Source organism: Dasypus novemcinctus, chromosome 4, assembly GCF_030445035.2.
Source record: "Dasypus novemcinctus isolate mDasNov1 chromosome 4, mDasNov1.1.hap2, whole genome shotgun sequence".
Classification (NCBI taxonomy): Eukaryota; Metazoa; Chordata; class Mammalia; order Cingulata; family Dasypodidae; genus Dasypus; species Dasypus novemcinctus.
Genome location: NC_080676.1, coordinates 114259489 through 114275726, shown reverse-complemented (window position 1 = coordinate 114275726; position 16238 = coordinate 114259489). Strand labels below are relative to the sequence as shown.

Here is a 16238-nt window from a genome sequence, read left to right as displayed (position 1 = left end):
CTTTCACTATATAAATATCAGTGGCTATTGAGGGTAGTTTTCTTTGATCATTCCTGCTAGAAAACCCTGATCTATAGAAGAGATACCACTGTATACCCAGTGGTGTAATTAAAAGGTAAAGACTGAGTTAATTCAGGCAAATAACTGAAAACTACTTAAGATAGTTATGGGAAATACTAAATGTGTTAAGAGAGGACATCATTTCTCTTAATGTATTAAGAGAGGACTGTTTCAGGGATTTACCTAGTGTACATATACATCAGATATACCCAAACTTTGATTTTAGTATCACTATGAAAATAAATTTCAATGATATTATACACACTGCATCAAAGCAGAAAGATTCTTTATGAAGCCTGAAAAACATACCGTATTCCACAGACCATCATTAATAACTTTGTCTCCAGTTATGATTTTGGTTGTATTATCATTCTTAAACTGAATTTCAATCCTTCCGTCACGAACTGCAAGCAGAAACCAAGCTGAATGACCCAAAGATTCAGCATACAATATAATGCCTTCTGAATCATATGTCCGCAAATCAAATTCAGCTGAAAATCTAAACAATGGACAAAGACAGATCTTAAAGAATGAGAAATATGGTTATATGTATTATTCTTTTTTTCATACTGACAAACAGTAATATGTTGAAAGAGTCAACTATTTATTTTGTTCCCTGGAATTAGTAAAAGAGAAGGACAGAATCAAACTATTGATACATTATCTCTGGCTCCCGTGTGTTGAAAATCAAATTATTTTATTTTCTATTCTTGGAATCTTTTTCCTAGTGAATAGATGCCTTGGTAACTTTTCATCTTTTTTTTGGCATATATTTTAAAGGTTCTCTTTCAAAAGCTGAGGTCAAGGAATAGATACAAATAGTCATATTGTATCTCTCGCAGAGTCTTTTATGCACAAAAGAGTCTGACATTAAGATTTATTTATTTTTCTGTATCTATTAAGTGATTGGTAAAAGATGTTATAATTTCATTACTGGTTTATCCATCAAAAAGCATATTTTCCCTATGATTTCATATATGCCAGGAGGGAATCACTCACAGTGATCTACAAGACAGCATCTGGATGAATGCAAACATAATTAGACCTTTATATGTGGTAAGGAAGAAAAAAGTCAAAAACTTTAAATTATATCTTTTAGCTTGATTTCAAAAGCTCTCCAAAAACTCTAATTACATAAATCACTCTACTAGAGTATATGATAGGAGAGCTCAAGGGATTTAGTCTAGTCATATGTCTGGGTATATCTGAGCTCTGACAATGCCTGTGGTGGTTAAAACCCTAGACATATATGTGACTTTTACAGAAAAGGAAAAAATCTTAGGGATGCCGGATTAAAAATAGCATGCATTGATTCACTGCCCTTAGGACACTTGAATGAGACTCAGAATGAAAATTTCCAAGAACCCAGCAAATCAAAATGATTGGGAAAACAGCAAACAGGGAAGAGATAAAATAGTTATGTACCCATTAGTCATCTGAGTTAAGTTAAAATAATTTAAGTGAAAGTTTCAATATTTCAGGCAAGAAGGAATTCTACACCTTATCCCCACATATATAGCATTGTACATTGTTATAGAAGAAAGTCATCAAAATACTATTATATGTATCAGCAAGCGATTGTGGCTCAATCGACTGGGTTCCTGTCTACCATATGGGAGGATCTGGGTTCATGTCCCAGGGCCTCCTTATGAAGGTAAGCTGGCCCGCACCCACGGAGAGCTGACAGCCTGCGCCTGCAGAGAGCTGGTGCTACAAGATGATGCAACAAAGGAAACAAGCAGACACAGAAGAACATGCAGCAAATGGACACAGAGAGCAGACAGCAAGAAAGCTGCAAGGGGGGGGCGGGGATAAATAAATAAATCTTTAAAAAAGTACTATTATATCTTCTCAGACTTACTACTCTAAAGTACATTATTAATTCTAAGATAGTAGACTTGATTAAAAATATTCTACAGACTTTAGGTAAAAGTCTTTAGGTATAAAGGCATGATTCACAGAGTTATGGAATGAGATACTTATAGGAGGAAAAAAAAGTAGGTCTCTAAAGAACAAGTTTGTAAAAATACTCTAAACTTCTAAGCGAATGAGAGAAATATAGCAGGGTATGATTTTCTGACCCACATAAGCAAAGGATAGATTCATATCTGATTTCCCTGGGAAATAAAATACAGTAGAAGACATGACGAAACAGAAGAACAACTGTCAGAATAACTATAGTTTTAACTTCCAACCCGCATACTGAGGTCAAAAAGCTTACATATATAAGTACTCCTCATACAGGCTACCTAACCCCAAAATAAGGCAAAACAAAACACAACAAAATCCCTTTGGGCTGTATCTAATGGAGGAGCTATTCTTAACCTTCTTTCATGGCACCACTGGAAGATTCCTGAATATAAACTGTGCGTCTATAAATAATGAGAAGACTCTCTTTAGTATTACCTGGGGCCAAAGAGATAAGAGTATCCAGGAATCACAACAGGCCTATCCTAGAAGTTTGGGCAGACAGTGGGTATATGAGTTTTCTATTTGCTGTGCAACAAATTACCGCAAATTTAGGGGCTTAAAATAACATCCATTTATTGTCTCATAGTGTAGGTCAGAAGTCAGGACATGACATAACTGGACTTTCTGGTCAGGGATCACAAATCTGAAATCATGGAGCAAGTACAGGCTACAATGTTATCTAAGGCTAAGTGTCCTCTTCCAAACTCACTGGTTGTTGGTTGGCACAATTCAGGTCCTTGCAGCTGTAGAACTGAGGTCCCTGTTGTCTTGCCATTATTGGCTGGGATGGCCTTCAGCTCTGAGAGGCTAATCTCAGTTCTTGCTACATGGCCCTTTCCACCAGTAATTCACAGAATGGCTATTTGCTTTTTTTTCAGGAAACTCTCTCTCACTTCAAATCTCCTTCCAGGAAGGGTCCAATCCATCTTTTAAGAGCTTTCCCTGATTAAATCAGCCCCATCCCTGACTCAGAATCAACTCATTTAGAAACTTAATTATGTCTGCAAAAATCCCTTCTGCCATACGATGTAACATAATGATATAATCACAAAAGTGATAGCCCATCATAGTCCAAATCTTGATCACACTCAAGAAAAGGAGATTACACAGGTGTATACATTAGGAATCTTGGGGGCTAGTTTATAATTCTGCATACCACATGGGATATGCTACAGAATATGCCTCCCATAATACTGGGGGTGGGCACAAAATATGGTAATAGTGATGATGAAGTAACGTTTGATATGTGGCACAGATTTTCCTCAAGTGGAACAGAGAAAAAATGATGGAATAAACTTTCCATCTTTAGAATTCAACAGAAATATTCTACAGAGTATAAAATATGGAGTAAAGCATGTCTGATGGATAACAATGTGGTAGGAATTTACTGAATTCAAATTATATAAAAAAACACTTTGCTGAAAATAACGACTTCTCTTCTTTCATAACTTTCTGAGCATTTTGCTGATGTGAAGTATGTATCCTCTTGCCTAAATGCAAATCTGTCTATGCTCAGAATATTCATAAGTTAATCCTATTATAGAGATAATTTCTTTCTCTTTGCAAAATCATGCTAAACTTATAATTCAGAGTCACATTTTCCATATTGTCTTTCTGGAATACATCAACATTCTGATTGATTATATAAGGGAACAGTTCATTCTTTTTCAGAAGTATTGTAGAATGACAGAGTGAATTTGTCCGCCTTTGGCTAGGAGTAGTATTTTGATCATGGCAAAAAGAGGTGAAGGAATTTGCAAAAGAGGAAAAAAGCAAAAGCACTAGCTGTTCTTTGTGCTGGTTACATAGGTGGCAGGTTATAAAATTCAGAATTTCTGTATGTATATATACATATATATGTATAAAATACCTCAATAAAATTTAAACTAAATAAATAATAAATAAATACTAATAGAAAATTTATTTGGCCATTTCTAACCCAATATTATGGATCAATCCCTCTATGGAGGGAAGCGGACTTGGCCCAGTGGTTAGGGCATCCGTCTACCACATGGGAGGTTCGCGGTTCAAACCCCGGGCTTCCTTGACCCGTGTGGAGCTGGCCCATGCACAGTGCTGATGCGCACAAGTAGTGCCCTGCCACGCAGGGGTGTCCCCCACATAGGGGAGCCCCTTGCACAAGGAGTGCGCCCTGTAAGGAGAGCCAGCCCAGTGCAAATGAAAGTACAGCCTGCCCAGGAATGGCGCCGCACACACAGAGAGCTGACACAAGATGACGCAACAAAAAGAAACACAGTTTCCCATGCTGCTGACAACAACAGAAGCGGACAAAGAACACACAGCAAATGGAAACAGAGAACAGACAACTGGGGTGGGAGGGGGGAAGGGGAGAGAAATAAATAAAATAAAAATAAATCTTAAAAAAAAAAAACCTATGGTGAACTGTCAGTGAGAATGAATACCCCCTGAAAGTGCCTATGGTAGTTTTAGGCTTTTATGGGTCCCAGAAAATCATGTCCTTAGGGCTAATCCATTCCTGTGGGTGGAAACCTATCATAGGTGGGACTTTTCGATTAGATTACTTTCTATGGTTTGTGGCAGGGTGGGTCTTAATTCATTTAGTGGAGTCCTTTATAAACAGGGTGAATATGGAGAAAGAGTCATAGAGAGAAACTCACAGACGCTGAAACAGAAAGTTACAGGAGCAGAAGGAAAGCCAGAGGGAGCCAGAAGCTGAAAGCAACAAAACCCAGAAGAGAAGGGAGAGACGAGCAGATGCCACCGTGTGCCTTGCCTTGTGAGAGAGGAGTCCAGGATTGCCAGCAGTCCTTCTATGGGGGAGAAAGCATTACCCAATGATGCCTTGATTTGGACATTTTTCCCAGCCTCTAAACCATAAGCTTACAACCTAATAAATCCCTATTGTAAAGGCCAAACAATTTCTAATATATTGCCTTTTGGCAGCCTCACAGACTAAAACAGTGCCTGGGTGTATAATAAAATTAATTTTTTTCTCTTTAATTCTCCATATTTTCATAGCAAGCAAGTGATGTCTCCATCCTACAACATTAGGGAAAAAATAAAAACATTTAGCTCTAAGATGTAGTACAATGGAAAACAGGCTTGGGGAGAAAAGGGAGTATTGAAGGAACACAATTACCTAAGTCAGTCTTAGAATACACATCAATGTTGCTTAATGATAAGACGTCTATGAATTTAGTTAAATTATTCAATAAAAAACCACTCATATGTTTAATTTTAAATTCTAGATATGTACACTTATTTGATTAATATATTTTAAAATTTGCGACTCCATAATCAGTCTCAAATATATTTCCTTTACATTATTCCAACCAAATAATGATTTCTTCTAGCCAACAATGTATAGCCCCAAAAAATTTTGATGAAGTACAATCATGATTCTAAACCCTAAGCAGCTACTCCCACGTTAAAATCAATCTAGCTAAAGGAATAACAGATGAAGTGTTCAGATATTCAACCAAAATTATGTGATGCATTTTTTTAAAATACCACTTAAGTAACCTTAATAATTTTCTTAAATACTTTTAAATATAACTATAGTCTAAAAGCAATACTTAGAGTGTTTTCTCATGACTTAGTTTTTGTAACATGTTAAAGAAAAATTAAAATGTCACAAATACATGAAATCTGCTTCTCCAGCTCCTTAGTAAATAAGTATCCTCTAGAAAGGGAAGAAGCATGAAATAAAGTAAAATGATCATAAGGGAAGTTCAGGCTAAAATGACCCAAATAATGTTCTACCATGAGAATTATGTGTGTGGAGGAGAGAATTAACTTCAGGATTTCCTAAATTATCTTATTGAAAAGACACCTAAATTATCTGACAGAAAATACAATTTCATATATTTCACACCTTCTCAGATACTTCTCTTCTTCTGTCCTTACCACTTAACCTTTAGAAACTATCATTGACATTTGTACCTCACCTGGTCATTTCCGGCAAACGAAATTTTAAATATAAAACGCTTCCTGCATACTGCTCTGCCAAGTAAAGTAATTCATAATTTCTTTTAAGGTTCAAAGGAAGGCACACTGGGATAGGCTGGAGGAAAGGAAACAAACAAAAAGCATATATTATTGTTTAGTGTTTGTCTCAGGTTGTGTTTGATTTCTCTAGTTCTTGTCAAATGTGTTCACTGTGATACTCTAAAATATATTAAGAATTCCATGGTAGTAATAAAGCAATATCTTTTGCTTCTTTATGTAATCCACCAGTACTACCTACAAGAAAACATTTAGATTTTTGTCAAATATTTCCTTTGTAAATCTCAGCCCTAAAGACAGCCTCTTCCTTATAGTAACAACCGGTACCCCATTAATTAATTGCCAGGTATGATTCCTTCCATGAATTATATCTGGAAAATTGTTTTTATTTGGAGCCACGTATAGGTGGAATAATTAATGTACCATTAAAAAGCTTAGCTCTACTACTCATTCACTCATCCATGTATTCAGTAAATTCTCTGAGCAAGGATATGTTATCTAAATAGGAAACAGGAATATAACTGGAACCCTAGAGGGAGAAATTAAAAATTAAGATATCATCGTAGCCTCCAAGGGTTTTACAAGAAAAAAAGTGATTTAAAGTCATTAAATCTAGTTTCAAGTATTTTTTTCTCTAAGAGTATAAATAAACAATTAGAATGGAAAATCTTTTAGGGATAAATTCTTACATGCGTAAGATATTTTGGGAAAAGTGTGTATATAGCACTGTATTTTTATGTAGATGCAGAAATAGCATCTCACTTCCTCTTAGAAGTTCTATAAAATCTATTCCCAGGCACACATAGTGATGTGTAACTACAATAATGTGAAATAATAAGGGACTAAATTGCAAAACACATATACACACAACATGGCATTTCAATTAAATAGCAACTAAGTTACTACACACGTCAACTAACTTTATCTCCCTTTAACAACAAATATATATATATATATATATATATATATAATTTTTCTCTATATACACAGCTTTATTTTGGTAACAGACAAAAAGGGGGGCATATTCTCATGGTTAAATCATTATGGAGGTATTTTTCTTTCTTTTTTTTTTCCTGCCTACTTTATCAATTTATAAAATATCACCTTCACATGGAAAATTTTAAAAAATAAAAGGTAAGAATTGGACTAAGGATCACTAACATATGACCCTTATTTAGGGGAAAAAAATAAAAGCTTCAGATGTTGATCTGCTTATTTCAATAAAGGATAGACCAGCATCTACTCCCAAAAGTCAATTCCTAGGTCAATTATGAATAAAATCTAACAGCTTGTTTCAGAGACAAAGATTAATATAATTGACCTCTCAGAATTTAGATACACATAAACCCCACTAAATCCTATTATGATGAAGTTGTTTGTGCCTGAAATGTTATGAGGACTCTTATAAGTACTAATCTGTCTACGTCATGATCAAAGTTGTTAGAGTGGGATATGGAAAATCAGTTACTGGGAAATATTTTCACTAAAGTTTCTGTGGAAAGAAACAAGGGGTATATACTTCAGCTTATCTTGGTTTCTTAAATAAACATACTCTGCATTTTGTAAATGCACAGACTTACTTATGAATGCTCTCTAAACTGTGACTCTGCACCTTTTGTTTTTTTTACCCAGTCAATTGTCCCCAGTGTTTAGGTTCCCATACAGAAACGTAATTAGTAAATAGATCCTGACTCATTGCCTTCTTAAAACTGTAGCAATTTGTGTAGAATGTCTATTCTACCTCATTTACCTCAAGTATAGGGAAATGAGTATCTGGAACTCTCTTTTAAAAAAAAAAAAAGGAAGAGAGTTTAGCATTGTAAAATGTTTACCTCACAACTCTTCTGATCTTGGGCAAGTTTGAATCCTTTTTTCCCATCACAGTAACAAGAGTAACCACCAGGGTAATTAATGCAAAGTTGAGTACACATGTTCTCAAAGCATTCATCCACATCTGGGGTAAAAGAAAATAAACTTTGATAACTCTTAATTGCTCAATCCAAACGAAAGGAAGTATTCTGATTTTTGTATGAAATAAATCAATGCTAATAGGCCCTTAATGAAACAAATCTCTATGAAAGCAGATCATATTTAAATACTTGGCAAGGAAATTTAAGTGATTTACAACCATAATTTTTATATATTTACATACCTAAAACAACAAATTTAATTTATAAGCTTCAGTAATTAATAATTAATAAAACTATAAAAAGTACTAATTTTCTGAATTTGAATTTGAAGAAAATAAATTAAAATAACTAACTGAAAGTGTCAAGATCACTTATTTCTAATTATATGAAATACACTGAAGCCTCCTCCCAAGCCTATGCTTTGAAGAAAAGAAGAAAAAAGAGAAAAGAGAAAAGAGAAGAGAAGAGAAGAGAAGAGAAGAGAAGAGAAGAGAAGAGAAGAGAAGATAGGAAAGATAAGAGAAGAAATAGAACCCTTTTAACTGAAAGGTAATGTGCCTGGGGATTAAATGACAATATCAAGAACATTTGACTTTTCATAAGGCACTGATTAATGGTAGAGATAAATTTAAGCATATATTATTTATTTTAAAAAAACACAAAACTTACTATGATATTACTTCCCATGTTGTAAACTCTTCTGTAATCCCAGTTCCCACTCCATAGTTTAAAAAACTCATTCTTGAAAATTTTTAATAATATATTTAAGCTAATGTCCACTTCAGGGCTATCCAAGATCCCTGACAAATTCAATGGCTGCATCTTCTGATCTTTGAGAAACCCCAAATTCATAAATGTTATTATAGCATATATGGTCCCTCATAAAATGCCTTAAAATGGAATCTCAACATTAGTTGTCCTCCAGAATGATGTATGATCAAAGTCATTTATATCTATATTTGTATAAAGTCATATATAAATCTTTAAATAAAATCTGTCATTCATTGAATAAGCAAGCCTACAATATAGACAATGAAGTTAGCTAGTGATAAATATGCAAATGCCTAGGGTTTACCACAGTAATTTCTTGAGTGCTGAGGGAATGGTAATGGTGTGTTTGGTGAGAGCAGGGTAGAAGGTAAAGCATCAAAATCTCAAGAGGGGCATATACATAGTTGAAAAAAAATTCTAAAACTAATATTGATTGGATTAGTTTAGCCATGGTTTTAAATTTGTTTTGAAATATTAAAAAAATTTAGAGGGTGTGAGATAATTTATATATAACCATGCTAAAAAAAAAATGCTACTAATATGTTTAAGCTACCTGAGGGACACATGACAGCACAGCTGTAGGCCAAATAAAATAATGACTTCCAAGGCTAGTCCAAGTTCACAGGGAAACTGACTTTGTCAATATTTCTGAAATTTCTAGAACCTACTAATCATTTGGTTATGAAAATTTTTCTTTTATACATATTTAATTATACAGAACTATGCCATTTCCATTTTAAAGACAATGTCTTATTAATAGACACACAGGAAATCACTAAAAAGCTTTAAATAAAAGGTTTCTAAGCATAGTCCTTTCATCTACACAAGTTTTAAATTTATATCTTCCTTCTGTATGTGTGCTTTTCTTTCCCTCCCAGACTGAATTTCGCTTTCCCTTTGGAGATTATTTAAATGATGTGAAGAAGCATTGAGCTTTGGAATTTGCTTCTGCCTTCGTGGAGATCTCCAAATCATATACGGTTTAAAGGACCAATCAAAGAGCCTAACACTAAGCTTAAAGGCCATGAGACTTACACATTTTTACTCTGGAAGGAAGCCAATGTTTATCTAATTGACAAAGCCATATAGTGGATTTTATTATCTTAGAATATCTCAACATTGATTTCAAACTATTGCTTTGAAATATCAACTCAGGGCTCAAACCCACCCCCTCCATGATAAGCAACAACTACCACCACAACTCTACCTTCACAAGACTTTGATTTGGGATTGTATGTGTAGCCTTCAGGGCATTGACATTCATAGTCTCCTGGGATATTCTTGCACGCAGCAGTGCCACAAATGTCTGGCTTTATAAAACATTCATCGAAATCTATAAATGAAACCAACCAATATATTAAAAAAAAAACATTCGTTCATTACCAGGCAACACCAGAAAAGAACCCTTGATTAATGTGTTTCCTGGTTCTAGTTTAATAATGTAATGAGACAACAGGATAGTCTGGAAATAACAAAATATTAATTTTATTACTATATTTTAATTCATTAAATATGGTTTATTTCCAAAAAAGCGTAAAGATTTTGATTGGCGTTTGCCATTTTCCTTATAGCTATGTAAGAGGAGAGGGCTTTATTTTCCTTTCTATGAGATATTAGTATGGAAAGACTTGAGAAAAGTGTTTCAACCCTATTCTTAATATATAAGCCTAAATATGTGTTTCTGAAATATGATCTTAAAAATAGATTCAGTCCATACTGTCATAAATATTAAAAAAACAATGAAGGAGGAGTGGGTGTTGCTCAGTACTTGAGTGCCTGTTTCCCATGTGTAGGGTCCAAGCTTCATTCCCTAGTATCTCCTAAAAAAACAAACAAACAAACAAACAAAAAAATCAATGACGATAGCTCATCTATCTTACTGCTGTTCTCTTGGAAACAGACAACTATCTAATCTGTGTACTATTATTGTTGCCTAAAATATTCAAGAGTGTTCAAATTTAAAATGGGATAGAGTAAGGGTCCCAGGGAATTTATAAAGCTGGAATTAATTCAAAACCAATTTTAACATTAAATTAGTAATCCACAAATTTCAGATGCATTTACTTATTACATGGTAATATGTAATAGGAGATGAAGCATTAATTGCCCCTAGCAACTAGCAAGTACCTGTGAGGAAAACAAAACAAATCATTGGAATACTTCAACAGAAATGAAATTATCTGTGAATTTTTCTTATCTCTACTACTGGAGAAAAGATAAAATCAGAATGGAAAATATTTTTTCTGTTCAAAAAGGCTGAGTGTTTAATAATTCCTGCTGCCCCCGCCCCCCCAACACACACTAACAGCAAATATTCAGACATTACTCTATTTCAAAGAGCATGCATGAAAATAATTCAATCAACCTAATATTTTGTTTTCTTACTCTTCATCAGAAGATTAAAAACAAAGTAAAATTTGACTTTGATAGTGGCTCCAAGTTATTGAACAGGGATTTAAAAGACAAAGAACAACCACACTTCTTATATTTAAATATTATCAGTTTCATCTTTTATATGTTAACATATTATTGCCTGTACATAAAGGTAAGTTTATTATCAATTTCTAATTATCTAAAGTAACATACGGTATTTTGTATTACCCATCAATGCAAGAAATTCACAAATCATTTCAATTTGTTTTTGGAAAGCAGTCAGATGCAAACTCTAATAAATAGGTACATACAAATAAATTCAAAAGGATCAGTTGTCTACTAATTCCCTCCTCATGATTGTGCCTTAATAGTTGCAAAAGTAGTATAACGTCTGTTCATGTCTTCTATGTGGTTTATAAATATTGTTCCATGTCTGTAACTTCATAGCTAGTTTTAAGTGCTTAGTAATAAAATACTCAATATTCACTTGACAACAGTGGATCATGTTTAATTTATTATACATAGATGATAGAGGTCTACACTCAAGCCTGAGAATATGTTTTTAGTATTTAGAGAACATCTGTAGCATCTTTGTACATTGGTGGATATTTATTTAAAAATATTTTTTTAATAATTTCAAGTTACAGGACTTTTGTAAAAATAATACAAAAACCCATTCAGAGAACTGCAACATATCCTATCCCCAGATCCACATATCCATCAATTTTACCTATTCATCAATTTTTTTATTTTAATTTTTTATTTTTAAAGGAGCTTTAGATTACATAAATGTTACATCAAAAATATATGGGATTCCCATATACCCTACCTCTCCGCCTCCCACAATTTCCCCCACTGACAACATCTTTCATTAGTATGGTATATTTGTTACAACTGATGAACATATATTGAAGCATTGCTACCAACCATGGTCTATAGTGTACATTATGGTTTACACTTTGCCCCACATGATTTTATAGGTTTTGACAAAATGTATGATGGCTGGTATCTGTCATTGTAATATCATGCAGAACAATCCCAGTTTCTCAAAAATGCCCTATGTTACATCTATTGTTCCCTCTTCCTCCCTCAGCACCTCTGGTGACCACTGTCTTTATATCAATATTACAAGTTCTTCCATTACTAGAATAATGATAAGTCTACTTTAGGCCATAGTTGCACTCCCCTCTTACGTTTGTTCATTCCTCTATCTTGAGGATTTGGGGATGATGATGCCCAACACTGCTTCTGAATGTTATAAAATGTAATATTTTGTCACATTTGCCGTATCATTCCATCTATCCATCCATCTATCCATATCATCATCGTCATCTATCATCTATGTATCTATTTAGCTAACTAGTTTCTGAACATTTGAGAGTAGGTTGTATACATCTTACTCCTTGAACAAATCTTACTCCTTGAACACATAACACTTCAATGTACATTTCTTAAGAACAAGGATATTCGGTTATGTAGCTACCTTAATTATAGTTATCAAGAAATTTAACACTGATTTAAAGCTTACAGCATGTATTTCATCTTTACGTCTCAATAATATCATTTTGAGCCTTTGTCCCTCTATTATTAGACCCTGTCCAGGATCACATATTGCATTTTATTATCACTGTCTCTAGTTGCTCATTTAAAAAGAATTTTTTTTGACACAAACTATGTTCCTATACCCCTCTGTCCTCCCACCTTCATGTAGTTCTTGTCACAAATTACCACATTTATGCATTACGAGGACCAAACTATTGATTTATAATTAATTTTGTGCACTCACCTTTTAGATCTTATAGGAAGTAAAAAGTGATATTACAAACCAAAAATACAATAGTAGAAGTATTTACATTTACCCCAGTAGTTACCCTTACCAGAGATCTTTATATATTCATATAGTTTCAATCTATTGTCTAGTGTTATTTTTTCTTTTCAACCTGTGAGTTTAGGTTATAGCACCTAAACTATGGTTTATGTTTTATGGTTCTACAATGATATTTAATGTCTGATGAATAGTTTCATTCTTTCATTTTCAGGTGTTTACTTCAACTTGATCCCAAGCATATCCACATCTTGGCTAAGATCCCACTGTGATACTTTTAAGCATGTTTTCTCAAACAGTTCTGTACTCCCATATCTTAGGTATCATGGATAAGGACTATGCAAATGAAGTACATCAGAGCATATCTTCTACTATGCAAATGAAGTACATAGGAGCATATCCTCTACTCATGAGGGGCATTCTCATTTATAAGCAGACTTCTTATAATAATTATATTCACATGTATATTAAATCAATAGATAAAGATTAGATACTTTTTAATTAAAGAATAAATCACAGCTTCTTTAGAAGGACAGACTATCAAGTATTTAAATGTAGTAGTAGGAATCATTATTTACTTATGGAATGTATATGGTATCATTGTTAGTTTTCTTTACTAATAATCTAATAATATTAGTATTTTACCTGTATAACATCAAGTAGAATTTCAAAAAGGCAAATAGGAAAGATAAGATATGTGGTCACAAATTAGATAATGGTTTGGAAGGAATTCTTAGTTAGTGCACTTTGTTTTTAGGGTCCTCTGCATTTTAAATGTTATTATAATAAACTATACCATACTAAACACTACAATGCAGAGAGGGATAGAAGCTTACAGTCACAAGGCCCTAAAGAGCCCAACTCAAGGTACCATAAGAGGTACATTCTCACCCAAAGTCATGGGTCACATGTTGGAGCAAGATGGTGGGTGGTGTCTACAAGGGTTCAGCTTCCTTCTTCCTCTTAATACTCTGTGGTTCCAGCTTCTTCCAATCTCAGCTGCAGGGTGGCATAAGGTTTTGTCTCTCTCCTCAGGCTTGATTCTTTCCAGGCTCAGCTACTCTGGTCTCTGCACATGGTCAGCTATAGACTATCAGGCTCTCTCTCTTCCCAGGGCCTCTTCTGTGTCTATGGCGCCATCTCTATTCTTCTGTGTTCTTCTGTATGTTTACTTCCTGGGGCTCCAGCATCAAAACTCAAACTCACTCCTCTGCCATGTCATTTTCTCCACATCCTACTGATGTGGTTGAATCAAAACCCAAATAATAATTAATTAAGGAAAAGTGAACCTCTGAATTTAATAAAATCTAATATGCCCAGAGGAACAGACCAGTTTACATACACAATCCAATATCTATTTTGAGGGTTCATAAACAATATCAAACTGCCACACTTACCTAAAGAGATAGGAATAAAGAGTTTAACAGAAAGTTTATCATTTTTCCTTATTACATTTCCCACCTCTTAGTAAAGCAAACAAAAAAAGAAAAACCTGCATGTTAATTGCTCCCAGTTGCTAAAGGCAAAGTTTAACACCAGGCTAGAAAATTTCTTTTTTAGTTATTCACACACTGAGCATGAAAATTTGAAGATTTAATTATAACAATTAAAGCAGTCACACAGAAACAATATTATACTGAGAGAAAAGTCAAAATTGGGAGAAAAGAGAAGCATTAAGAAAAATGAAAGAAATAGAGTAGTAAAATAACTTGTTAAAAAAGCTGAACTAACAGAGATTATTTAAGTTCAAAGAAAAAAAAAAAGAGTTATGTATGACCAATGATATGATAATAAATGTATAAAGAGAAAGAAAACCAGATCTTCATCTTTCCTAAAACCACAACAGGAAATGAGGTGCAAGATGAAGGATTTATGTTGGAAATAAGAAAGGAATTTCTGACAAGGAAGGCAACATAACAATGGGAGAGGTTATTAATGATTGTGGTAGATTTCTTTGTAGAGCTGCTTATCCTATTCATATACAGAAAATAATACTACGGTATCTGAAAAAAAAAAAGCTCTATAGTGTGCAAGCACCTGCACTGCAATCTTACTTTATCACAATATGATGAAATTCTTTATTAATACACACATACACTAAGAAAACAATAACAAAAATACTCTTATTATCAGAATTGTAAACTAAAAGTGAGTCCCACAGTATCACAATACTTAAAGGTGGATAATAATGTTTGTTAATGATAAGTACACGTAACCAATGAGTTTTCTAAAAGTTTCTTAGAAAAATTTAACTGAAGTTTTGCTCTCACACAGTAAATACCTCTTTATTCTACCTTCTTGCTCTTACCTTTACACTCCTTTGTATTTGAAAGCATAAAAAAACCACTTTTACAGGAACAGTGGTAACTTCCAGGTATATTTTCACAAATCTGACTGCAACCTCCATTCAGATTTGAGGGGTCTTTGCATTCATTTATATCTAAAAAAGCAAAAATAAATATTCAAATGTAATATAACTTTCAGGAAACTTTTCAGGAGCCAATCGGGTGAGCCAGATGGGTTTATTATACACACCAAATTCACACTTCTCTCCTTGCCAACCTGGCTTACAAATGCAAGTAAATGCAGCTCGGCCATCTTTGCACCTCAAATATCCATCTTCATTGCATGGCAGAGGATTACACTGGTCTGAAATGGCTAAGAAAATATAAATCCATTTACTTTTCACCACAAGCCACAGAGTAGTTAAAATTATATACTCTTCAATAGAAATCCTTTATGTGACACCTATTACCAATTAAAGAAATTACAACTCCTTACTTCCAATAGTATTTTTTCACAAAAATGAGTCCATTAAGCAAACCTTTAAAACTACTTTGGAAAATCAAATGACTTTTATATTTGTGATTACATATGGTTCTTTATAATCATAATTTAGATATTTTTTCACACATATTACTTTAATCTTTAAAAGAGTTCAAGGAAATAGGCAGAACAAAAAATAATGCTCTCAGTATCAATAGAAAAGAATGTCCAATTTGGGCTACAATGGATGAACAGGGACCAGATTATCATCCTACCTTAAATAACTAGAACTCTGGTCAAAATATATGAAACAACAGTTTTCAGACATTGGAAAACAGGCAGCAGAGTACTGTGACCCCTAAGAGAAGGAAAATAAATAAGGTGAGCCATACAGTTGCACCATCTCATTGCCCGGAGACAGTTTCTAAGCCTCAGTGCTGGCAACTCAAACAGAGCTCAGTCATCTCCCTGGGTTGAGAAGCCAGAGACTGGACTTTAAGGAGGTCCAATTAGAATTATGCAAGTCAGATTACTGTACAGGGGGGAGCTTGAGAGACAGAGAGAGACAGAGAGAG

At 33.9% G+C, this 16238-nt stretch overlaps 1 protein-coding gene across 1 annotated transcript in view; it reads right to left on the bottom strand.

The window, feature by feature from the left end:
• Nucleotides 1–16238, bottom strand: part of PROS1 (protein S) — a 136524-nt gene that overhangs the window by 34135 nt on the left and 86151 nt on the right. The window contains exons 5-10 of the mRNA XM_004446643.5: nucleotides 15433–15555; nucleotides 15206–15337; nucleotides 9907–10032; nucleotides 7851–7972; nucleotides 5961–6076; nucleotides 370–559 (exon numbers count right to left, since the gene is read on the bottom strand). Coding sequence (XP_004446700.1) covers nucleotides 370–559; nucleotides 5961–6076; nucleotides 7851–7972; nucleotides 9907–10032; nucleotides 15206–15337; nucleotides 15433–15555 — 809 coding nt within the window. The remainder of the gene's footprint in view (nucleotides 1–369; nucleotides 560–5960; nucleotides 6077–7850; nucleotides 7973–9906; nucleotides 10033–15205; nucleotides 15338–15432; nucleotides 15556–16238) is intronic.